At 42.2% G+C, this 25,564-nt stretch overlaps 1 protein-coding gene across 1 annotated transcript; it reads left to right on the top strand.

The window, feature by feature from the left end:
* Positions 1 to 392: 392 nt before the first annotated feature.
* Positions 393 to 19,774, top strand: METTL1 (methyltransferase 1, tRNA methylguanosine). The gene is made up of 6 exons (XM_082246607.1): positions 393 to 568; positions 1,059 to 1,222; positions 5,068 to 5,252; positions 7,367 to 7,480; positions 19,170 to 19,271; positions 19,371 to 19,774. The coding sequence occupies exons 1-6, from the start codon at positions 441 to 443 to the stop codon at positions 19,503 to 19,505; spliced, it is 828 nt and encodes a 275-aa protein (XP_082102733.1). The 5' UTR covers positions 393 to 440; the 3' UTR covers positions 19,506 to 19,774.
* The last annotated feature ends 5,790 nt before the right edge of the window (positions 19,775 to 25,564 follow it).

Below are 25,564 nucleotides of genomic sequence, written 5' to 3'. Positions count from 1 at the left end.
TGGCTACTATTACTCCAGAAGAATAATGCATGACCTAGTCACTGAACTTTTGCACTGCAGGTAACAATGATGCAAAGTCATTTGTAACATTAGTTTCAGGTAAGCCACACAATAATGGGCCCTGCTCCCTGAATATTCACTGTAGGGTGCCTTATTTGTGAAACTGTTGACATTTCTAGGAGAAAATGAATACGTTTTGGAAGCAGGAAATCAGATAACCACAACACTTTTTATATTCAGGGTTTATTACTTGTTTATACTAAAAGAAATAAACGTGTTACTGTTTGCCAGTATTAAAGATGGCCGCCTCAGCCAAAGATTTCCTGTAACAGGGCAGCGAATCACAGGCGTAATGAAAAGCACGTGGTGACAATGACGTATGGTGTGCGCCGGGCAGGGAGTAAGCCGCATGGTGCCACCGGTGTGTTGGGTGCTGTAACATGTCTGAGACTGAAGTGCAGCCTTGTGCTGCCATGGCACAGCCGGGGATGGCAGTGTCCCTTCCCCAGAAGCGCTATTACAGGCAGAGAGCTCATTCTAACCCCATGGCCGATCACACCTTCCAGTAGTGAGTGGTATTTGCCGCCTTTGGTCTACCATAATAGCAGGGCAAGGAGTTCTAGATCGTGTCTGCTATAAACGTTTGGCATGCCTGGAAAAGTAAACAGTGGGGAGGACATGCTGGGTCTTGCAGTGCCCCAGTGCCAGCAGCATTTAGTGTAATTGGCACATTAGATAGGCTAAGGAAGGTGTTTACTGCTCATTCTATGCCATACACTGGGGGAGTGGGGCAACCAATTAGTAAGAGAATTAGGGTTCTTATTTCTGTTTCAATTTAAACTTCTTTTATGCAGTCTAATGAGCTCTGATCAAGTCCTTCAATGTGAGAGAGACTAGACAGGATGACATTTCATCCTGCATTGATCAAACTAACCAGTAATTGTGATCAAACATTCATGGGTGGTGGATCAGTCACTGTCACTTACCTGCAGTGGATGTTTGGTGAATGTAAAAAGGAGCCTAAAAAATATGCTTTGCTTGTGTTTCTTATTTTGCAGCCCGGTGAAACCCGAGCGGATGGACTGGTCAGAATATTACCCTGAATATTTTAAGCCTTTATCGCCCGATAACTGTCATGCTGATGTAAAAGACTTGACCAAGAAGAAGGAAGAGCTTCAGGTGGAGTTTGCTGACATTGGCTGCGGATATGGCGGTTTATTAGGTATAGTGATACAGTTTTACAAGCACATGCATATGATATTCTAATGCCACGTATATGCTCTTTATCATATGCTATGTGTCCAAGGAACACATTAGCTTACCTGATTTACTTTCCATCATGAGCTGTAAAACTGGGCAGTTGAAAGCTACAAGATTTTAAATTGGACCTTGAATGTAAATGTCAGGTTCACTTATTTATTAGCCCTCTACCCTAAATAAAAAATGTTAGATTCTGGCACTCTTGCCTAGGTGAGGATTTGGCTAGACTTTCTCTTGGAATCCATGGAGAGCTGAAGGTTAGGGTTGCCACCTCATCCCTTTAAAACTGAACACATTAATTACATCGGTCCTGTGGCTGATTTAAGGCAGATGAAGGCACTAAGTGAGCTTAACCACTTAAAGAGGAAGTAAACCCTCCTCTGACATTTTCACCTATAGGTAAGCCTATAATAAGGCTTACCTATAGGTACTGTAAATATCTCTTAAACATGTACCGTTTAGGAGATATTTACCTTACATGCAGCCAGTGACGTCACTGGCGCATGCGCTCTGAAGGAACGGCCGATCGTGCCGTTCCTTCAGAGCCCTGCCCCGTGACGTCACTGCGTCTCCGGCCAATCAGATGGCCGGATGCTTCGATCCCGGAAGACGGGCGACTGGACATGTCGCCTGTCATAGAGGTAAGCGAGCGGCGCGGCGGGGGCTCATTCTAAGGTAAGTATTTGATAATGAGCTAGTATGCAATGCATACTAGCTCATTATGTCTTTCTCTTTCAGGATGGAAAGAATTTTTTTTTTTTTTTTTTTTTTTTCCGGTTTACAACCTCTTAAAGCCACTGAGGATTTGGCTGCTCAAAAACCAGGGCCTATTTTGCGATTTGGCGCTGCAGGACTTTTAATGGACAATTGCGCGGTCGTGCGACGCTGTACCCAAATGAAATTGACGGCCTTTTTTTCTTACAAACAGAGCTTCCTTTTGGTAGTATTTGATCACCTGTGTGATTTTTACTTTTTGCGCTATAAACAAAAAAAAAAAGAGCGACAATTTTGAAAAAAATAACAATATTTTTCACATTTTTTTTTTTTTTTTTTATATGAAATTCCCCCCCAAAAAAATGTAAAAATCAAATTTTTTAACCACTTAAGCCCCGGAAGATTTTACCCCCATTCCGACCAGGGGGTATTTTGCGATTCGGCACTGCGTGACTTTAACGGACAATTGCGCGGTCGTGCGACGCTGTACCTAAACGAATTTGGCGTCCTTTTTTTCCCACAAACAGAGCTTTCTTTTGGTGGTATTTGATCACCTGTGCGATTTTGATCACGCGCTATAAACAAAAAAAGAGCGTCAATTTTGCAAAAATAGCAATATTTTTCACATTTTTTTTATATGAAATTCCCCCCAAAAAAAATGTAAAAATCAAAATTTTTTAACATTTTCGGCCAATTTGTTTTATGCTACCTATGTTTGGTAAAAAAAATCGCAAAAAGCCTATTTTGATTGGTTTGCGCAAAAGTTATCGCGTTTACTAACAAAGGGAAAGATTTTTGTCTTTTTTTTTAACGCGTAATGGCGGCGATCTGCGATTTTTTTTTTTTTTTTTTTTTTTTTTTTTTTTTTTTTTTTTTTTGCGGTACTGCGACATTGCGGCGGACAGATCGGACCCTTGACTGACATTTTTGACACTTTTGGGGTTACCAGTGACATTTCTACAGTAATCAGTGCTTATATATATGCACTGTTACTGTAAAAATACACTGGTAGTGAAGGGGTTAACTTTATTTGGGAGGGAGGGGCTGTGTGTGTCCCTAGGGGGCGTGCTTTCTACTGTGATTGGCTGTGGCTTGAGCTGTAAGGACACTGATCAACGGATCTACATAGTAGATCCATGTGATCAGTGTCTTTACAGCGAGGAGAATGACAGGCAGCTTGTTTACACAAGCTGCCTGACATTCTCCCTCTCCCCCGCCGATCGCCGAGTGGCCGGCGGACATCGGGTCCGCTGGTCACACGCGCGGGGGGGTCCGTGACCACGCGGGAGCGGGAGCGCGCGCTCGCTCCCTAGACCCTCACAAGCAAGCAACGTAGCCCTACGTTAGTTTGCCTGTGAGGGGCTGACCGCCGACGTAGATAGTCGTGCGGCGGTCGGCAAGTGGTTAACATTGTAGGCCAATTTGTTTTCTGCTATATATTTTTGGTAAAATAAAATCGCAATAAGCGTATTTTGATTGGTTTACGCAAAAGTTATTGCGTTTACTAACTACGGGAAAGATTTGTCATTTTTGTTTTTTTTTTTTTCCCGGGACTGCGACATTGCGGCCGACAGATCGGACCCTTGACTGACATTTTTGACACTTTTGGGGGTACCAGTGACATTACTGCAGTAATCAGTGCTATACATATGCACTGTTAAAAAATGACACTGGCAGGGAAGGGGTTAACTTTATTGGTGATCAGTGGGTTAGATGTATCCCTAGGGGCGTGATTCTAACTGTGGGGGGGGGGGTGGGGGGGGGCTTGTGATGTAACCACAGAGACCTACGATCCTACATAGCAGGATCGTATGATCTCTGCAGTTACATCAGGGAGAATGACAGATGGCTTTGTTTACATCAGCCGCCTGCCTTTCTCCCTCTCCAGCGGGAGATCGCGAGTAGCCGGTGGACATCGGAGCCATGGGATCCATGTGAACGAGCAGGGGCGGGAGCGCGCCTCCGGCGGCGCGCGCTTGCCCCCTACAGGCTCCTGGTCGAGCGACGTAGCCCTACGTTGGTTTGTCCAGGGGCGGCAGACCGCCACAGTAAATAGTCGTGCGGCGGTCGGCAAGTGGTTAATTGTCACCTTACTCAGCCACAGAATTCATGTGTTCAGGTTTAAAGAAATAAGGTGGCAACCCTGTTAAAGATCCAAATTTGCCATGATGGTGCTTCGGCATCGCGCTGAAGTATCTTCTTATGAGAGTTGGGGTCTTTAGGCCAAAAATTGGGAAATATTTTTTACATTTTTCTTCAATCCTTCTTTTAGCAGAAAAAAATGGGGGTTTTTCTTTCAAAAATTTCGGTCTTCTTTTTTTTTTTTTTTTTTTTGTTTTGTTTTTTTTTTTTGTTTAGGTAGTTAAATAAAACAGCCAGTGGGGATCAAATATCACCAAAAGAAAGCTCTATTTGTGTGAAATAAACAATATAAATTTAATTTGTGTACAGAGTTGAATGACTGAGCAATTGCCATTTAAAATAGTGCAGTGGAAGATAATACACACTAAATATGGGTGTAACATATTCCAAAGCTGAACTTTAAGGATTTCTGTTTTCTTGCAATTATTTGTGGTTTATCAGGCATTTCTTTAGTATGTCTTGGCCTATAGGAAAAAAAGTTCCACAAGCCAGTAGTACATACTGGGGACCTCTGCATGTCTTCTGATGCACCAGATGCCCTAATATCTGCAAAACATGTCGGCATCTACCACCACCCACTTGCTAAGCATTGCATTAACTTTTACTTACCATGTTTATACTTCAGCAGTGTCTGGGAAAGGGTAGCGCTAACATTTCCAGGGTATCTGCAAAATGATTTTGCATTTGTGGTTGTACTCGTCTGGGAAGGCTGTATTTTTATGCTTCCCTTCTTTACCATCTGCTTTATAAATACTCCTTTATTAAGAATCTGTTTTGCTAGTATTCATACTGTACATTTACTTTGATGCCCCAATATGTACTAAAATGGTTTATGCATTACTAGTTGGGATGTGAGTCAGGATTCACTGTCTAAGAAGGAAAGGTTATTTTACCAGGTGCATATTTATATGTAGTGCATTTATTAATATGTATGTGTAATTGCACTTCTAGTGGAACTGTCTCCGTTATTTCCAAATAAACTAATGCTTGGACTGGAGATACGTGTCAAGGTATCTGACTACGTGCAAGACAGAATCAAGTCACTGAGAGCCAGTCAACCGGGCCAGTACCAGAATATTGCCTGTATCCGAAGCAATGCTATGAAATACCTACCCAACTTCTTCAGAAAAGGACAGGTATCTAATATACAACATGTCTTTGTTTTTTGTTTTTAAGTTCTTTTCCTGCCCACATGTATTGGCAGAGCTGTTTGGGGCTTTTCCAATAGTTTCCTTGTGAGGAGGGCTATAATCCATAAAATGACATCATAGAAGTTTTAACTTGTTGGAGAATTTGTAAGCAATCTGGATTTGTTTGCTCACTTTTTTTATGGAGAAAATCACCCAGCCCTAACATGTATCAGCCAACTTGCAGAGAAGATTACAGTAGGTGAAAGATCTCTCATCATCCATTTGCTAGTCTCTGGGTAGCTTGGGTCTGGCATAAAGTTTAACTTGTGAGAATGGAATCTCTAGAATTATAAAATGGCTTAAAGGGGAACTTCACTCTGGAAGCTGTGCCCCAAGAAAACAGGCAAAGAATTAGTCACCACTATTGCCTTTTGTCTCCCTGCAGCGGATCTTTCCTTGTTGTTGGTTTATGCCTTATTCTGCACTATGTGTGTGGCAGGGTTTTTGTTTCATGATTTGAGCGCCTCCAGCAAGGAGAAAAGTGAGCAGCACAGTGGTTACAACTCCCGATTTCCTGAGACTAGCACTCAACGGCAGCAGACAAATGGTACATTTTTGGGGTACTGCTTTGTTCTTTTTATTATAGAAAATCCTTTTTTTTTTTTTTTTTAGATTTATTTTTTTCCCCTTGAACTAGGAGTTGCAAAATCCTGTGGAAGCTGTATTATGCAAAGTTTGACTTCAGCAGAGAAAGTCAAGCTTTCAACTACACCTCCGTGCTCGGCAGTGAAGCCCCCAATCACTCTTAAGGTCTAAAGCTGGCCATACATGGATCGAAAATATGCCGATCCTTGTCCTATTAATCAACGTGTGTACAACCAGCCTGTTTTCGCTGGCTGTAGCCAGAAACATTGATTGTTGTATTCTGACGGGATGTTTCCCTACTGTCAGAATTCAATAGCTTAGCGGAAATTATGTGTGGATGGGGGAGTCGGCTCTTTTTTTTTTTTTTTTTACAATCCCCTGGGTAAATGAAGAGGGGGAAAAAAAAAAATCACGAATTAACAGTTTGGTGTGGAGCTAGACTGTCTCTTATCTAAGGATATGTAGGCACCTGTAGGGGGTCTGCTATTGGGTCATTTTAACGAAGCTTTATTCTGATAATCTTTAACCTTTTCACTGCCAGATCAGCTTTTGTTTTTTTTTTTTTTTTTTTTTTTGCTTGCACAAATGTTTAAAAAATGATTTTAGCCCTGAAGATTATGTAAAACCCCTAAACATTATAAATGTTCTGAAAGCAGACACCATAGAGAATAAAATAGTTTTCTATGTGCCACAATATTACTGCAAAGGTCTAGGAAATGCAAAATGTTTGTAAAAAAAAAAACACACTGATGTGAATTTTAGTATAAACAAATGCAATACATTACTCAAATTTCTGGTAAAATATAAGAGGTTGCACCAAGTAAATAGATATCCAAAATGTCAAACCTTAAAATTTGCATGCACCAGTGAAATGTTGACAAACTTCAGTATCCTATATTTTCTATAGGCGATGCTTCAAAAACCCCCCTATAGGTATCAGTCTAGTGTTACGGAGGAAGCCTGGTGCTAGAATTATTGCTATTGTGGCTTGCACGGTGATCTGAAACGTGTATTGCAATCAAAGATTTCAGGCGCAGGTGCCTCCGACGCTTGCGTTTTAGATTTGTATGTGCATATAGGTGGGGGGGGGGGGGGGGGGGGGAATATTTTATGTGCTTAGTTGTAACTTAATTTTTTTTTTTTTTTGCAAAAAAAAAAAAAATACAACACTCCTCTGCGCTCCACTAAATGTTTTGCAGTGCAGATCATTCCTTCCCGGCTAAGCTAGACAGGGACAACCGGGGGTGTGTGGGCATTTGAAACACCCCCCACCCCTGCTGTCAGGTCTATACGATGTACAGACCTGGCAGGGAAAGGGTTAAACATCTGTGGCTTTACTGTCTGAAAGCAATATCTATATGCTGTCAAAGTTTTTTGGCTATTCCCCAGACCCAGGAAATTACATTTTTGGGGCATCTTTTTTTACTTGTTCATATGACTAGTGTATGTAAATAAATATTTTTCTTTTGTTGTAGCTGAGTAAGATGTTCTTCCTATTTCCTGATCCTCACTTTAAGAAGACAAAGCATAAATGGAGGATTATTAGCTCCACGCTGCTAGCAGAATATGCGTATGTGCTGCGAGTTGGGGTGAGTGAATAGGGCAGCATGTTAAAATCCTAAATTTAGTCTTTCTGTGCCCATAAATTGTTGGCTTGAGCCAATCTGGCCCAAAGGAACTGTTTCTTTTACAAAGGGATGTGGCTGCAGTGAGTGGTATGCAGCACTGTGTTCTCGCAGTGTTTTCGGAGACTTCTAATCTGTTGTCAGAACAAAATCGAAGTGAGCTCAAAGCTTTTCAGCTATTTGGAGGAAGACTTGTAATTTATCATTAACTTGAAGGCTTCCTCTGGCTGGGTGGAGATTGTGATATCACGTGTCTGCCTCTCCACCTTGGGCAATCAGAGGATGCCCTGTATTAATTAAAAATACAAGGCTTCCTCTGAATGGCTGAAAAACTGTCTGACACTCAGCAACAGAAAGGAAGTCTCAAGATGCTGCTAGAACACAATAATGCATACTGTGTATGTAGTTGATGCTACATACAGTATGAGAGTTTTTACTGAATGAGGGTGTTACCCCCACGAACCAAGGCCACTGGTATTAAAACTTAGCTTTTATTCAATTTATATAAAATGTATTGACAGTGTGTATGTGTTTTTTCTTTAAGGGAGGATTAGTGTTAATTGCTTGGCAAACAGCATAAGCAAAAATTTGTATGTCTAGTCAAGAAAAAAATTAAAACCAAAAACCCTTCTTTACTAAATGCATGCCTTAAACAGCTCCCAGTCTCCGCATCTAGGGATTCTGGCAAGTCTGTCTGACTCTAAACCTAACCAGGCTGTCCCCTAGGAACTAATTCTAGATCTTGGCTAGTATCCACTGTGGCTCCTGTGATCAGAACCCCTTCTAAGTATAGACTTGGGCTCACCCTGTAATATCAGCCTCAGAATTAATCACTTAAGGACCAAGCCTATTTCGGATTTTGTTGTTTACGAGTTCAAAATTATTTTTATTTGAAATAATAATGTTGTCCTTCAAACTTTGTTTTTATCAAAGAATTTTCCATTTGCAGCAAATACAGCCTTGCAGACCTTTGGCATTCTAGCTATCAATTTGTTGAGGTAATCTGAAGAAATTGCACCTCACGCTTCCCAAAGCACCTCCCACAAGTTGGATTGGCTTGATGGAAATTTCTTATGTACCATACAGTCAAGCTTCTCCCACAACAGCTCAATAGGGTTGAGATCTGGTGACTGCGCTGGCCACTCCATTACAGAGAGAATACCAGCTTACAGCTTCTTCCCTAAATAGTTCTTACATAGTTTGGAGGTGTGCTTTGGGTCATTGTTCTGTTGTAGGAGGAAATTGGCTCCAATCAAGCGCTGTCCTCATGGTATGGCATGGCGTTGCAAACTGGAGTGATAGCCTTCCTTATTCAAAATCCCTTTTACCTTGTACTAATCTCCCACTTTACCAGCACCAAAGCAGCCCCAGGCCATCACATTATCTCCACACTGCTTGACAGATGGCGCTAGGCACTCCTCCAGCATCTGTTCACTAGTTCTGCGTCTCACAAATGTTCTTCTGTGTGACCCAAACATCTCATACTTAGAGTTGTCTGTCCATAACACTTTTTTCCAATCTTCCTCTGTCCAATGTCTGTGTTCTTTTGCCCATCTTAATATTTTTCTTTTATTGGCCAGTATCAGATAGGGCTTTTTCTTTGCCACTCTGCTTAGAAGGCCAGCATCCCGGAGTCGCTTCTTCAATGTGGATGTTGAGACTGGCGTTTTGCGGGTACCATTTGATGAAGCTGCCAATTGACCTGTGAGGCGTCTATTTCTCAAACTAGAGACTCTAATGTACTTTTGCTTAGTTGTGCACGGGGGCCTCCCTCTTCTTTCTATTCTGGTTAGAGCCCGTTTGTGCTGTTCTCTGAAGGGAGTAGTACACACCGTTGTAGGAAATCTTCAGTGTCTTAGCAATTTCTCGCATGAAATGGCCTTCATTTCTCAGATCAAGAATAGACTGTTGAGTTTCAGAAGAAAGTTCTTTTTCTGGCCATTTTGAGAGTATAATCGAACCCAGAAATGCTGATGCTCCAGATAATCAACTAGCTCAAAGTAATGGACCATACACACTATACGATTGTTTGTTTTTAGATTTTTTTTCCTTTAGATTTACCAAAACCATATAATGAGGTCAGACCTAAACACTTTCAATTTGTATGCAATCAGGCAAGCCCTTGCACTACATAGTAAAGATAAATCTAAAGAAAATCTAACAACAAAAGTTGTGTAGTGTGTATCCAGCTTAAGGCCAGTTTTATAGCTTCTCTAATCAGCACAACAGTTTTAAGCTGTGCTAACATAATTGCACAAGGGTTTTGTAATCATAAATTAGCCTTTTAACACGTTTAGCTAACACAATGTACCATTAGAACACAGGAGTGATGGTTGCTGGAAATGGGCCTCTGTACACCTATGTAGATATTCTATTAAAAATCAGCTGTTTCCAGCTAGAATAGTAATTTACCCTATTAACAATGTCTAGGCTGTATTTCTGATGTTATTTTTATATATATTATTTTAAAAAAATTATATTTATTTTAAGCAGAGACCCTAGACTAAATGGAGATAGTTGCAATACTTTGTTGCACCGTAATATGCGCAGCGTTCTTACAAACGCAATTTTTTTTGGGAAAGATACACTTGCACACAAAAGAAAACAGTAAAGTTAGCCTGATATTTTTTTTCTTCTCTAATGTGAAAGATAATGTTATGCCGAAAAAACTGATACCTTACATGTCATGCTTTAAAATTGCACACGCTCGTTGAATGGCGACAAACTTTGGTGCTTAAAAATCTCCAAAGGGGATGATTTAAAAATTTCTACAGGTTACCAGTTTAGAGTTACTGAGGAGGCCTAGTGCTAGAATTATTGTTCTCGCTCTTATAATCGTGGCGATACCTCACGTGTGGTTTGAACACAGTTTACATATGTGGGCACGACTTGCGTATGCGCGAGAGCTTGGAGGGATGGGGTGCCTAGAAATCTTTTTTTGATCACTTTTATTACTATTTAAAGAAATGTAAACATCCCTTGTATTAGAAATAAGCAGGAGGTCTCCTGCGGGTCATAAGAGCGATCCCGTGGTGAATCTGCCACTTGGACAACTTTTATGTTAAAGTGGACCGCGCGCAGTTTTAAAATATACCGGGGTTATGGCAGCTATCTGCTGCCATAAACCCGGTATTTAACTTCAAATTACTGCCGTAAATACACGGTGGGCGTTCTGGAAGTGGTTAACCTCTCTGGCGGTCTGATTATGTCAGTATTTTTGAATGTCAAAGCAGTACATTGTTTTGCATGGAGATCTGTTGTTTAATATTGTAGGCCTGTAATTTATAGGAAAAAAAACAGTAAAAGGGACATTTAAAAAAAATAAATAATTAAATTAATAAATGTATTGATAAAAAATATTATGAAAAAGGAGTGCAGGCAGGGCACTGGACAAAGCACTAGGGACAAAACTGAGGTGAAATGGTTTGATACAGTAATGTAATCCTAACAGATTACAATGTACCATGTCATGTTTCGTATACTTTTTTTTTTAAATTTCCCACCTGGTTCCGACCCCTGCCTCGTGGCGCTTTCAGGGAAGGGAACCTGGAAGACAGATGCTGGCATCGGCCGGAGGACATCAGGGGATCGTAGGGACAAGATAAGTTTAACTACAGGGTAACACCGAGTGTGGCTCTGGGTTACTCCAGGCAGGTTATAGGGTTCCTCACAGTCTACGCTTACACTGTCAGTGACTGGCTACTGTGGCTTTCCGCTGAAGGTCTGTCTGACCCTAAACCATTCCAGGCTCTCTCCTAGGATAACATACTGGTCTTGACTGGTATTTACTGTATCTCCTGTGGTTAGAACTACTCTTAGATATACTGTAGACTCAAGCATAATCTATCATAACCGCTCTAATATCCAAAGAGTTCCTGTGAGAACCTCCTTTGATATTAGAACTGGTATGACAGATTGTTTGCATCTTTATCTGAGAGGAGTTCTTATCACAGGAGGTACAGTAAAATACCAGTCAAGACCAGTATGTATGTTTTATAAAATGTGCAGCACTATAGTGCTTCAATATTTCAATGTTTCTTGTGTAGAATAAGAAATAATCTCACCTGTTGTAATGTAACCACTACAGCCAAGTAGGGTCAATAAAAGCTTTTTAGCCTCTCCAGGGCTACAAACAGTGTTTTCCAAACCTCCTCTTTGCTATCTCCTCTGAAACGGCCCTTGACATCCACTGTGCCACTGCTGTTTTCTTGGTGAGAAATGTTTTTTTCTTCCTTGTATCTCTGATGTCAATGGAAATAAAAATTGATCTGGGGGTTGTAGTGCTGCATTGTGGGGGGGGGGGGGGGTGATTTGTAGTAGGGATAGGCCGATATTTTGTACATTTTAAAGTTTTGAAAAATAAATACAATTTTTGACCCCAGTCTTGGTGCTGAGCATGTTATTTTTTGTTTAATGCTTAATGGCTGGCTGGCACCCTGTGGTGGGTGGCTTGCTGGCACCCTGTGGTGGGTGGCTGGCTGGCACCCTGTGGTGGGTGGCTGGCTGGCACCCTGTGGTGGGTGGCTGGCTGGCATCCTGTCTGTGGGTGGCTGGCATCCTGTCTGTGGGTGGCTGGCTGGTACAGGGCCTGTTGATGTGGGTGGCTGGCTGGCACCGGGCTGCTGTGGGTGGGTGTATGGCTGTGATACACTCCCGCGAGACTAGTCCCGTCTCCAGACGAGGCTTTTGAAGGGGAGGGAGGTGGCCTAAGAAGGCAGAATGACGTCACAAAAATATCGGCCAGTTTCGGGGCCGATACCGATATATCGGGGAAAGTGCATATCGGCCAACGATATATCGGCCTTGCCGATAATCAGTCTATCCCTAGTTTGTAGTGATGAAGGTGGGAGCTGTCTTAGGATTTTGTCTTCCCTCTTCCTCTCAGACCAGAGGTGTGCACGTCCTCCTCCTGGGAACACACAATGTGCACAGCGCCCCCAGCGGACGGAGCACTGACTGACCTCTACAGGCACAAGGCCAGTATGTATGTTCTGATCACAGGAGCCATTTTTAATACCAGTGGCCTGGGTGCGTAGGGTAACACACCCTCGTTCAGTAAAAAGTATTTGATTGCCAGTATAGGTATTATCTCCTGGTACTAACGGCAGTAGTGAGTAGTACTTGCAGTATTATAAAGTTCTCACAGCAGCCACATCGCTTCGTAGAGGAAATAATTTGTTTTGGCCCCTCGACCCAAACAAACTATTTAAAGTGACAGAAGACCTGGACTTAGGCTTTTACCCCTGCCCAAACCATATTTAACTGCCTTAGTACACATTTATTAATTTAATGTTGACTTTTATTTGCCAAATTAGAATATTTTACGTGTGTGTGTTGTTTTTTTTTTTTTTTTTTTTTTTTTTTTTTCCTGAGACGTTTTAAGGCTTTTATTTGGTATGCATGCTGTTTTTTTGTTTTCCCAAATCATCTCCCAGGACGCCGCCTACCTATAACAGGCAACACATCGATTATCGACAAAAAAAGCCGTTTCCCCTGCCTTTAATGCTACGTTCACATGTAGGCATTTTGGGGCATTTTTCAGCTTGAAGGATCGGCTCAAAAAACGCCCAACAAGACAAATCCTATTCATTTCAATGGCCCTGTTCACATCTGAGCGTTCTGACGCTCCAAAGTACATGAGCTTCTTTTTGGGCAGATTACAGGCGTTTTTGCCCCATAGACTTCAATGCAAATGCTGGAAAGGTGATATAAAGCGTTTTACAGGCATTTTGTAGCTGTTGATCTGCTCAAACAGCCTCTCTCCACCCCTTTGTCACGCCTCTGCTTTAGCACATGTTCTGCAAAATGGAGGACAGCACTTTACTTTTGGAAGCTGAAGGCTTCATTGCACTAGTGAGGACATATCCATGTGTGTACGATGCAAAGAATGTGCATTACAAGAATCGTGTGTATTGGAAAAATTTGTCCTCATGCACATTAAGGTTATCATACATTGCCCAGAACTGGCCACGCTGTCGCCGATTAGCGATCACAGGATGGACCTAGTATTGTCGATCCCTCACTTCCTCCTCTTCCTCCAGCATCAGAAGTGCAACTGATGCACAAAACAGAAATCTGTATTTGTCAGCCATTTTAAAGACAAAAAGCAGGAGAGCACACAGACACCAAACACCACCACAAAATCCTGAGGAGAAGGTCCCCTTTTTATACAAATGTAAAAAAACACGCTGCTTTTCGTTGGTCACCTAAACTCGTATGACTACATAAAAACGCCTGTAAAACGATTGTAAAAATGCCTGGAAAATAGGGCTGAACGATAGTCGATGTAATATCGACTATCGTTCTGCGGGCGTGGGCGATATTCATATCTCCGAGGACACTATATTTAGCATAGGCAGGGAGAAGTCGGGACTCGGAGGAGGACTCACAGACATCAGTCCCACACTTCAGCGGTGAGCAGCGCGCTGTGAACAGCTGCACAGCTAACCAATCACGCGTGCCTGCACACCTGATTGGTTCGCTGTGCCGCTACTCACGGCGTGATTGGTTCGCTGTGCCATTGAGAAAACTAGCTGAGGGTGGAGCCGGAGACTGAACGTGTGGGCTGCACGGAAGTGGAGTGAGTCACTGTATGCGGCTGTGTTCTTCTACCGACTCCTGGTCGTCCTAGTACCACCACTGTGAGTCCCGACGAGAGTGAGAGACTGAATAATCCGATTCCACACAATTCCACACTGACTGTCAGAGTATTGAATACCATTATTAACCCTGGCCTGCCCTGTATCTGCAATTAAAATTTAGAAGGCTGTGCTGCTGCCTGCATGCTTCATGATTTCCATCCATTCCCAGCATCCTTCCCTACAGTGTCAGTAACCTTAACCCTGGCTGTCTCGGACTCCCAGTGCAGTATATAATATATACACTCAGAAGAAGGGCTGCTGCAAAACTCATCCCATCCCTACAGTAACATTAACCCTGGCTGTCCCAGGTGTCCCTTGTACAATCAGAAGGCTGCACTACTTCCCTACCCTACAGTAACATTAACCCTGTAATGTATATGGTACAAGGCTGCAGTGTGCACTGAATCCCTCAATATCGCAATATATATCGTTGAAATAAAATATTGCAATATATTTTTTTCCCAATATCGTGCAGGCCTACTGGAAAACGCCTATAAAATAGCAATGCCTAGATGTGAACATAGCCTTAAGGAACATTGAACAGGGTTTATTTTCCCTCAGGCCTTCATGCTAGTTGCAGGGGCCTTCTAATATATGATTCCTCATGATTTTAGGGACATTGGTTTTCTGGGCTACTTTTGTTAATTTCCCAGTTGTGGGTTTTCCCTCAAGACTCATCCTCTGCTATAGGAGAAGCAACTATTTCTGTGGGCACAGAGGATCCTTACATTTTGTCAGGCTATGAGTCTTTACCTATGTTGCCTCAAAGTATGAAGTAGGGGGGACCACCTTGCTGGTCAGCTGATGTATGCTGCGGATTGTGGTGGATGGATCCTTGAGTTCTTTGAGGGTGGGGACATACATCTGCCAAGCCAGGTGGCACGCTTCAAGTGTGGAGACTAGGATAAAATGCAGCCTACTACACCACAGTAATATAGGGGGTGTGTGGATATACCCTAGTGCTTGCATCCATAGACACAAGAGTGTGGGTGCGTAGCGGTTGGGGGTTGGAGCAGTAGGCAGACCTGAGCCTTCACAGGAATATTAAAACAGATTTCCTCTGGTCAGCAGTGCTACACCATGCAGTCTAATTCCTCTATATCAGTTACCATGAAGCTGGAAAACGTCTCCAAGATAGGTTGTTTGGGGTTTTTGTAATAGCTCTCTTTCCTATTATCCACATACTGTGGAGGATGGGTATTAGTTGCTATGGGTTTTGGCGTGCATCTTCATGCAGAGTTGAATATGCTGTGTTTGGCAAGTTGGAAGCAGAGGCTGCTGCCCTAACACCTCTCAAGCAGCTAAAAGATAGCAGAAGTTGCAACCTGTTCCCTCCTTCCTACACTTATGTCTGAGTGTGTAGAGCTATTTGGATCACTCCATTTTTTACCCCATCTCTTTTTTCCTGTTTTGCAGCAAGGTGAGGAGGTGAACTAGATGAAAATATGGTGGCTAGGGCCTAGGCACATTCCACTGCTGCTTGTAATGATCCAGGAACGGTGGTGGGGGCAGAGAGGTTGAAAATATTCTCCTTGCAGCCAAAAGCCCCTTGGTGTAGTCCTGCTGTGCAGACTGCAAGACTGATGGGATACTCCCAGTCAAAGATGCTCTCACACACAAGAGCCCAATCCTACATCCATGTACTGACTAGTGTATTGACTGATTGGCAATCTAGCAACTTCTGAGATAGGGTTAATCTATTTACCCGATTGTACTTTGTTGGACAAGGACATTTTTTTCGAAGAGAGCGTTACAAGTAGCTATTTGGCACATAAGTAGCTGCAGTGGAAGTTGTGGTTTAGTTTCACTGAATACTATTGTACAGTTTTCCCAGACTCGATAGATCTGAGGGTTTGAATAAAATTCACCCCAAGCTACAGGCTTAGGATTTGGTGATTCCTTCTCTAACTTGAAGCCGTACAATTTTATCGTCAGAAATCCAGACGATGGAAAAAAAAAAAATAGGTGGTCTTTTGGTATTTGCAGGACCCATGTGAGTTTCTAGGGGTGTCTTATGAACACTATAGGCAGGTGGATCAGAGTCCCCTTTTTTTTTGTGCATACTGTACAAAATTGAAGGACCTTCCATTGTATTTAGGGGTCATTTCACTGGCCTTTGACATCAGCATGGACAGAGAATGAATGGTTTTCCTCAACCACTCTAAGGAGCTGCTATCTGGTCCAATTTTCATAGTGTGGTTGAACACATCAGGATTGCCCTGCTCTCCTGTCATGGCAAAGACTTGTGGGATAGGTCCTGTAAGCAGTAGTTTCCCCCTAATAGGTATTTCTAGCTTGTCCTCTCATGTACGGTCCTGGAAAATGACTTGGGAAAACAGTTACCTGGTAACTCCATTTCCAGGAATCTTCCAGGACAGCAGGGATTCCTGCCCTATGTTTTGTACTGTTTCATAATGTTGTTCCATCTGTTGCTTTTGCATGTGCTGTCCTGCAAGATTCCTGAAAATTTAGTTATCAGGTTACTATTTTTATGTTAGCAAGTCCTAAATGGTCAATAAATGAAAAGATTGCATTTTGGATACTTTACACTTCTGATTTAAAAAAACAGGTTCTTAATTTTTTTTTTTTAACAGTTTCATTTTTGTGACTCTTTGGGGTTGATTTAGTAAAACTGGAAAGTGTAAAATCTGGTGCAGCTCTGCATGGTAGCCAATCACCTTCTAACTTCAGCTTGTTCAATTTAAGCATTGACAAAAAAAACCTGGAAGCTCGTTTCAAGGCAGAGCTGCACCAGATTTTGCATACTTGTTTTAATAAATCAACCCCTTTTTGCTTCTTTCTCTGTGCACCCATTGGCACAGTGTCATTTTGCAGGCTGGAGAAGTATGTTTGTAAACAAACCTCTTCAGTCTGAATATGATTACTAGGGATGCACCGAATATTCGGCGGCCGAACATTATTCGGCCGAAAATAGAGAAAATGGCACTTTCGGTGTTCGGCCGAATAAGTCAAAAGGCCGAATAATTTTGTGCCGAACAATAAGGCTGAACGATAGTCGATATGATATCGACTATCGTTCTGTGGCCGTAGGCGATATTCATATCGCCGAGGTCACGATATTTACAGGGGGAAGGGACTCGGAGGAGGACAGGAGGACTCACAGACTTCCGTGTTAGGCAGGGGAAGCCGGGACACTTCAGCGGTGAGCATACATACATTGCTCACTCGTGCACTGCAGCCCGCCCCACACATTCAGTGAGTCTTACTCTCCTCCCTAGTTTTTTCAATGGCACATTCAGGAAGCCAATCACGCCGTGATTAGCTGCACAGCGAACCAATCACGCGTGCCTGCACACCTGATTGGTTCCGCTGTGCCGCTACTCACGGCGTGATTGGCTTCCTGAATGTGCCATTGAAAAAACTAGGGAGGAGAGTAAGACTCACTGAATGTGTGGGGCGGGCTGCAGTGCACGAGTGAGTAATGTATGTATGCGGCTGTGCTCCTTTCCAGGCTACTACTAGTCCACCTCCAGCCTCCTACTACCACCACTATGACTGACTCTGTCACTGTATAATCTGATCGAGTCCACACTGACACTGACTGTCACTGAGTAATTGATGTTACCACATTAACCCTGACCTGCCCAGTGCCCTGTATCTGCAATTAAAATTTACAAGGCTGCCTGCATGCTTCCTGATTTCCATTCCCAGCATCCTTCCCAATCCCTACAGTGTCACTAACATTAACCCTATAGTACAAGGCTGCAGTGTGCACTGAATCCCATTCCCTACAGTAACATTTAGGGAGAGAGAGACATGAGAGGACAAGAGAGAGAGAGAGAGACATGAGAGGACGAGAGAGAGAGAGAGAGCGAGAGAGAGAGAGACACGAGAGGACAAGAGAGAGGACAAAAAATTGGCAAAATAAATGGAAAAAATGCGAAACACCGCGTTCGGTATTCGGCCTTCGGCCAAACATTTCATTATTATTCGGCTTCGGTTTCGGCCAAGAATTTCATTTCGGTGCATCCCTAATGATTACCATGATTGGCTGTTGTGATGATCATATGATCAGGAACCATGCTGATTGGTTGTTGGCTGACGAGGTAATCTCAAAACTAGGAGTGCAAAAAAGTGCATGCTCATAGTTCAGATCTGCAATGTAGATCAAGGTTCTCGTATCACAGGAAACGATATACCTAAGAATGTTAATTTTATAGATTTTTAGCTCCTTGAGGTTAAGGTAAATTGTCAGACTATTGATCATAGAGCTCATTTACAACAAAATCTTTGGGGCTATGATAGCAGCTATTCCTAGCACACCTGCAATGAACAGACCAGGCAAAATCATATGTTTACTACGCTGTCAGTTCACATCAAAGTGTTGTGGTGTGCTTTAATGATGAGATCTGCACGCAGTACTATTTTTAGCGTAAGCGATTGCAACATGAACTACCACAAACCAATGCAGTGAGTACAACCATTTTGAAATGTCAGATTCCAATAAATGAGACCTTAAACAAAAAAAAAAAAAAAAGCTCCGTAAGGGAAAAAAGAGAACAGTGCGATGTGCCGGGATTGGTGCGTTGGCACTTTCTCTCTCTCTGCGCACACTAGTGGCTGTGCATTCAGTGAGACTCACTGGTGTGAACAAGCCCTTAAAAGTAAATGTATTGCCTAAGAAGAGACACCACAATGCGCCTGCTATTACATATGTTGGAAAAACTCTGCTATAGATTCACGTTACTATAGGGGTCTAACTTCTGGGTCAACTGCGGGTATGGGATTGTATGGTTGAGTTTTTTTATTGGTTGAGCCAGATGGACTTGTGTCCTTTTCTTTTTTTCTTTTTTTTTTCAACCTAACTAACTATGTAAGCCCCACCTGACCAAAATCCCCTGCCAATAAGCGCACGTTAGTAATTATTTAGACAGTGCATTACTTGTTAGAAAAATTAAATGATGAATGCAGTTGCAGTTTCATATTTTATATTTTAAATACTATTGTGCAATATATACTGTAATAATCTTTGTAATAAATATGAATTGCAGGGTTTGGTATATACCATCACAGATGTAGAAGAAGTTCACGAATGGATGGTGAAACACTTTACAGAGCATCCACTTTTTGAGCGGGTCTCAAAAGAACAATTGGTAAGTTTTTTACCGGACATAAAAATTGACTATTTAATTGGATGTTTTTTTGTTTTTTTTTCTTATTTTTTAACTTACCCTCAATTATGGTGTCTGTAGGCTGATGATATCATCATAGACAAATTGGGCACATCTACAGAAGAAGGGAAGAAAGTGCAGCGTAATAAAGGACAAAACTTCCTGGCTGTATTTCAACGGGTAGAAAACAGAACATTCAGAAATAAAGAAATGTAGTGACATGAATAAACTGGATATGTGTCAAATCATCAATTTGCAATAATCTGCAGCATCTGATAAGAAGGCAGATCTCTGAAGACGTTTTAAAGTGAAGAGTCCTGGATTTGGCATACATTTTAAGCATTATTCATCTTCTGGGATGTGAGGAGTTTTACATCAAGAATCATTCTGCAGTCCTGAAGCTTTAGTTGGTCTTTTTGTTCTTTAGCAGTTAAGGTCTGTTTAATGATTGTTGTGGGAATATGGCAATATGAGAAGTTCCACCAAAACAAATATGATTTCTCATTGGGCAGAATGGCCTCCTTGTAGGTGGCTATGTTTTATTTGGTTGTGTCTCATTTTCTGTTTTATACAGTTTTCTTAATATATTTGAAAGCCTAATATCGAACGCAAGATTAAACTTTTTTTATTTTAATTATTGATGGGTATGTTACGTTGGGTATTAGAAGGGAGGATTTCCTCTAAGGTCCAGCTCCAGTGGCGCCAAGAATATTGTTGAGCCAAACCACTTCTGGAATGCATTCCCCACATATTTGCTTCCTATTGGAAACACCCAATTTTTTGCAGTTTTATTAGTTATTAAATGTATTTTAGATGCAACTGATGTTAGTGCCTGAGTTTGACTTGGTATTAGCCTCTTGTAATGCTCCATTTAGCAGACTATGAAAGGGAGGGGCAGCATTAGCAGCTAGTTAGTTTTGTGCAGTGCATGTTGGCTGGCAAGAAGCAATATTAGGCTGGCCATATACTGTGCCAATTTCTTTTGTTGCAGGAAATAAAGTTGCACGACTCCCCCATCAACACAGTGCTGACGGTAATCAGCAGCTGCCTTTTCCCAGCGGGAACAGGCAGGGGAAGCCATCCTCGCTGGGAGAAGACGGTGATTATCGCTAGCGGCTATAGCAGCTGCTAGCAATAACAAGAAAATCTAGCGGGCTGGTCGTACCCAAGGTTGATCGATCAACCTGGTAAATTCAGCCTGCCCATTAAAGGTTCAGAACTCAGCTGTTTTTTGCTGAACCTGGCCAAGATTCAAACTGTGTATGGCCTGCCTTACAGGAAAAAGTAGTGTGAATGAGGGGATGACTCTCCACCTGGAGGCAAAGGTGACCAGTCTGTATTGCTAAACTGCAGCATAGAAATGTTGGGTCACTAAACTGCCTCTGCTGTTTTAGTAGGGCTGTGTAAATCTCTCAGGGCTGGCTAAACAGAAACACAGATTAATTGCAGGTTAAACAGCGTCCTTAAAGTACAACTTGGGCCCCCTTCACACTTGTATGACTCCAAAGTTGCAACGACTTTGGAGTGCAACTTTGGATGGGTGCAACTTGGATACACTTTTGGCTTTGACCAGTTTTAATGGACAACTGTTGCACACAAGTTGCATTGTATAACATTTAGGTATGACTTTCATGCAACTTCTGAGGGTTAACATTGAAGTCTATGGCTCTCAAGCTGCATGAGGTACCTTTCACACTTGTGCAACTTGTCCTGCGACTTGGGACTGCAAAGTCGCAGGACAAGTTGTACTCCATGATTTCCCTGCACTACTTTGGTCTGATTTTAATGCGCTTTGATGTCCATAGACATAGGCTTTGCTTCAAGTCCAGTCAAAATCACGTCAAGAAATTGCGCGTCTTTTAGGTCGAACAAGTGTGAAAAGGGGCCTCAAAGTCGGGCCAAAGTAGTGCATGAACTACTTTAAAGTTGCTGCAACTTTAAATAGCGCATATATTATGAATGGGTATTGATGGAAAACATGGGGAATGATATGTCTTGCAACTCTTGATGTCCAAAGTTGCATGACAAGTTGCACCAGTGTGAAAGGGGCCTAAAGGAAAAACAGTGGAGATGAATTGGAACACCTGTCTGTTTTTTTTATTGCTGTCTGTGAGGTCGATTCACCTTTTCTTTGTCCTGTTTACCATTATCCTTGAAGGTAATGAAAAATAAAAATTTTGGGGTTTTGCCCCAGAAAAGTAATAGAGGGGGGGATCTTCCAATGAGGCCACTAGTTCTAAAGATCTGGGGTTCCCCAAGGGATTCCCTTTAATTTTCAGGGATTTTCTCCCTTCCAGTTTTTGGCTATGGGATAGGAAATGAAGGGAAATCTCCCCAACACAGATGGCAAAAAATAAACTGACGGGTTATGACCCTCCCCTTTAAAAAATGACCCTCTATCAAAAATGGAAAAAAAAATGTTATGCCTATTCTACTTTAAATGTATGTTATGTATTTGGGTAGACTTCTGCTTTAAAGCTGAAATTCTTCAAATGGCTACACAGCTAAAATGCATGTTCAAGAACCGTTCAACCTCCTAAAGCATTTGCATTTCTGCACAGTTTCGTGATACAAATATTGCAGGTTACACTGCAGCCGCGTATCGAGTCAAGGGCACATCCCTAATGTCACACATGCGCAGAGTGGTAAATTCTAATTGGCTTTTAGGTCTCATCCTCGTTTTTCCAGGTCTCTTCCTGTCATATTATGTATTTTTTTAAAAAATGATGTACGCACACTATATATGGGCGAAAAGCTGCCTATCACACCTATATGAGATTGTTGGATATCCTCCCATAATCATGGGAATGGGTACAGATGTTGGAGGATTGGAGGAGAAGATATGTCTTGCCCTTGGCATTCCAGTTTCTCCCAATAGTGTTTAATACATTTAAAATCAATGAGCTGGGCATTAGCTTGTCCACACCAAACTCCTCAAGCCATCTCTCTTTATGTGCCCTGTATTTTAGGAGGAACAGTCATGCGGGGACCTGAAAAGGGCCTCTCAGCTGTTGGCACAAGGCTAGAAACTCACAATTTTCTAAAATGTCTTTCTGTGCTGTAGCATTATAGTGGAACTGAAGTCACTAAGTGATTTGTTATGTTATAGGGGGAATTCAGAAATTGTAATTGTGCTAAAACAGTATCCTGAAAAATATCTTTTGTCTGAAATTCCTCCTGAAAAATATCAGTGCACTTCCTGGTATGTGAGGGTGCCTAGCTATTCCTGTGCCCGCAGCCTCATTGCTGGTGTCTGCAGTATGAGATCGAAGGTCATGCTGCCCCTGACTACCAGTTTGTGGAGATTTGGGGCTAAATTAGGTGACTACTGTGCTGCAGGCCCTGAAAGGAGGAAGCAAAAGCTCTGCTTCTACTAAGATGGCCACCTCCACACAGACACAGTGCACAACAAGATAAGTCCGTAATGGGATGGGATCAGATGCAAAGAGCCCACAGGCAATACTGGTTACTAGTCTTTTTTTTTTTTTTCTCAGTGCCTTTTTTTTCATTGTACCTATCATGGGAAATTCCTGCGCTTAATCATTCAGAAGGGTGTCTACATACGTTTGACCATATAGTGTAGGTGTGATGGTCATATGTTCAGCTTTAATTTTAAATTGGACACTGATTTAAACCCTTATGTACAGTAACATGCTCCCCTACCCATTTTTTACATACTATACCCACACCCCTACTTGTCTTCTCACACTATTATTGGGTACATTAGGCTGGCGCAAAGAGTGCCCATATATTTCAATGACTTGGCAGTGATCTCTCTTGCATTGTCAACTCTTGGTTTTTGTGAAAAGGAGCAGGGCCCCCTCTGCTGCTGTAGGTGGGGGTTTTTTAACCATTTTAAGACCGGAAGGATTTGCCCCCTTAATGACCAGGCCCTATTTTGCAATTCGGCACTGCATTACTTTAACGGACAATTGCGCGGTCGTGCGATGCTGTACCCGAATAACATTGACATAATTTTTTTCCCCACAAATAGAGCTTTCTTTTGGTGGTATTTGATCACCTGTGCAACTTTTAATTTTTTTTTTTTTTTTTGCGCTATAAACAAAAAGCGACAATTTTGAAAAAAAAAAAATATTTTTCACATTCTGCTATGACAGTCTCAAAAAAAGAACTTAAAAATCTATTTTTTTTTTAACATTTTATGCCAATTTGTTTTCTGCGACATATTTTTGGTAAAAAAAAAATCGCAATAAGCGTATTTTGATTGGTTTGCGCAAAAGTTATCACGTCTATTAACTACGGGAAAGATTTAAGTTATTTTATTTTTTACTAGTAATGGCGGTGATCTTTTTTTTTTTTTTTTTTGCAGGACTGCAACATTGCGGTGGACAGATTGGACCCTAACTGACGTTTTTGACACTTTTGGGGGTACCAGTGACACTACAGTAATCGGTGCTAAAAAATATGCACTGTTACTGTAATGACACTGACAGGGAAGGGGTTAACAGTATAGGTGATCAAGCAGTTAAATGTGACCCTAGGGGAGTGATTCTAACGGGGGGGGGGGGGGGTATGGCTCCTGAGATGACCATAGAGACGTGATCCTATATAGAAGGATCACATGAGCTATGTGATCATTTCAGGGAGCAGGACGGTCGGGCGGTGTTTACAATGGCTTCCCCGCTGCCGAGTGGGGGTGGAAGCGCGGTGGTGCGCGCTCGCCCCCCAGCTTCCCGCGGCCGACGCAGATCTACGTCGGTTTGTGCAGAAAAGCCACCCTGCCACAGTAAATGGGCAGCGGATGGTCTGGAAGTGGTTAAGTAGTTGATACGGTTTTTCCTAAAGTGGAGTTCCAGTCTCCTTGTCAATTAAAACAATAAAAAATAAATAATAAGTTCCCTCATGGTCTTCTTTGCTATTGCATTCGAAAGTGTAAATGGTTATCCGTGTGAGCATTGATATTTGTTTACTCGGTGTCCCTGGTATGCAATCAGCGACCATTGCTGAAGCCTGCTGGCACTTGTTTCTGTTATGTGGTGCAGCTGGCTATCCAGCATGCACCTCCCAATCTTGTGCCTGCACAGTCAGGATACAGCGTGGCGCACTGTGGATTGCAGAAATAATGCAATGGCAATGGAGGATGCCCAACATATCTTGACTCCTGGGATATCGGTGTCCTCAATCCCAGATGTCAAGATATGAAGTACATTGCCGCGTGTCTAGGCCCGCAAGTGAAGAGAATTTTAAACTAAGAAAAGAAAAAACAGCCAAAGATTACAGGCACAGGTATCGGCTACCAGTGGGGCTGTGGGTGTAAGAGTGGAACTTGCTTTAGTATGAGTATTTTAAATGGTTGTAAAGACACGAGTGTTTTTTTTTTTTTTTTAACTTTAATGCATTCTCTGCCTTAAGGTGAAAAACCTGTGTTTGGCTCCTCTCCCAGCCCCCCCTAAATTCTTATGCAAGTATGATCTTGATGGGCTGTGCCTGAAAGCAGCAGTGCTGCTTGCTCTTTCTTCACAGGACATGGAGGCAGCAGGGGGCGAGGCCGAGCCACACTGTGTGTCTATATACGCACTCACCCTGCCACTGTATCGAGCCTGCAAGGGTGCCCCCCACTAGCAAGAGGCTTGCTATGCAGACACTCAGAAGGGAGGAGGAGCCCAGAGAACTGGCAGGGGACCCCAGAAGAGGAGGTTCGGGCTGCTCTTTGCAAAAACATTGCACAGTGCAGGTAAGTATAACATGTTTTTGTTTTTTTAATTTTTATTTTTTTTCAAGGAAACTTTACAATCGCTTAAAATCAAATTACCTTTGAAAGGCATCTGAAGGAAACTAACTTTTTTTTTTTTGGATTTTAGTTCCAGGGCACAGTAGCTTAGTATGCTATCCAGGAGTCAGAAAATGGAAGCAGAATAGCTGAGGTGCAGTCACACCAAATACTACCTATGGGGTCACTTTTCTATTAACCTATAGCAGGTTTGCTTTAGGAAAATACTAAACTATTAGAGTTCATCTTTTCTCCAAATTTTTAAAACTGCTCAGTATAAGGTCCCTTTCTCACTTGTACAAGACAAGTCGTACCCCTTGATTTCTAATGAGTATCCTTCATATCTTCAACTTCAAAGTAGTCCCTACCCTACCTTGGTCCAGCTTTGATGCGGCTTGAGGTCCATAGACCTTAAGATTACACAGGAATTGCTTCAAGTTGTCAAAGGCGTGTGGCTTTTAGGTCGTACAAGTGTGAAAGGGGCCTAAATTTCACGTACAGTACAGACCAAAAGTTTGGACACACCTCATTCAAAGAGTTTTTT

Source organism: Pelophylax lessonae (genome assembly GCF_965119305.1).
Source record: "Pelophylax lessonae genome assembly, chromosome: 2".
Classification (NCBI taxonomy): Eukaryota; Metazoa; Chordata; class Amphibia; order Anura; family Ranidae; genus Pelophylax; species Pelophylax lessonae.
Note: the sequence above shows the minus strand (reverse complement) of the source record. Positions and strands in the feature narration are given on the sequence as shown.

Coding starts and splice junctions, on each gene's coding strand:
- METTL1 (XM_082246607.1), top strand. CDS start 441: ATGTCTGAGACTGAAGTGCAGCCTTGTGCTGCCATGGCACAGCCGGGG. Junction 569..1,058: donor GCCGATCACACCTTCCAGTA/GTGAGTGGTATT, acceptor CTTATTTTGCAG/CCCGGTGAAACCCGAGCGGA. Junction 7,481..19,169: donor CGTATGTGCTGCGAGTTGGG/GTGAGTGAATAG, acceptor TATGAATTGCAG/GGTTTGGTATATACCATCAC.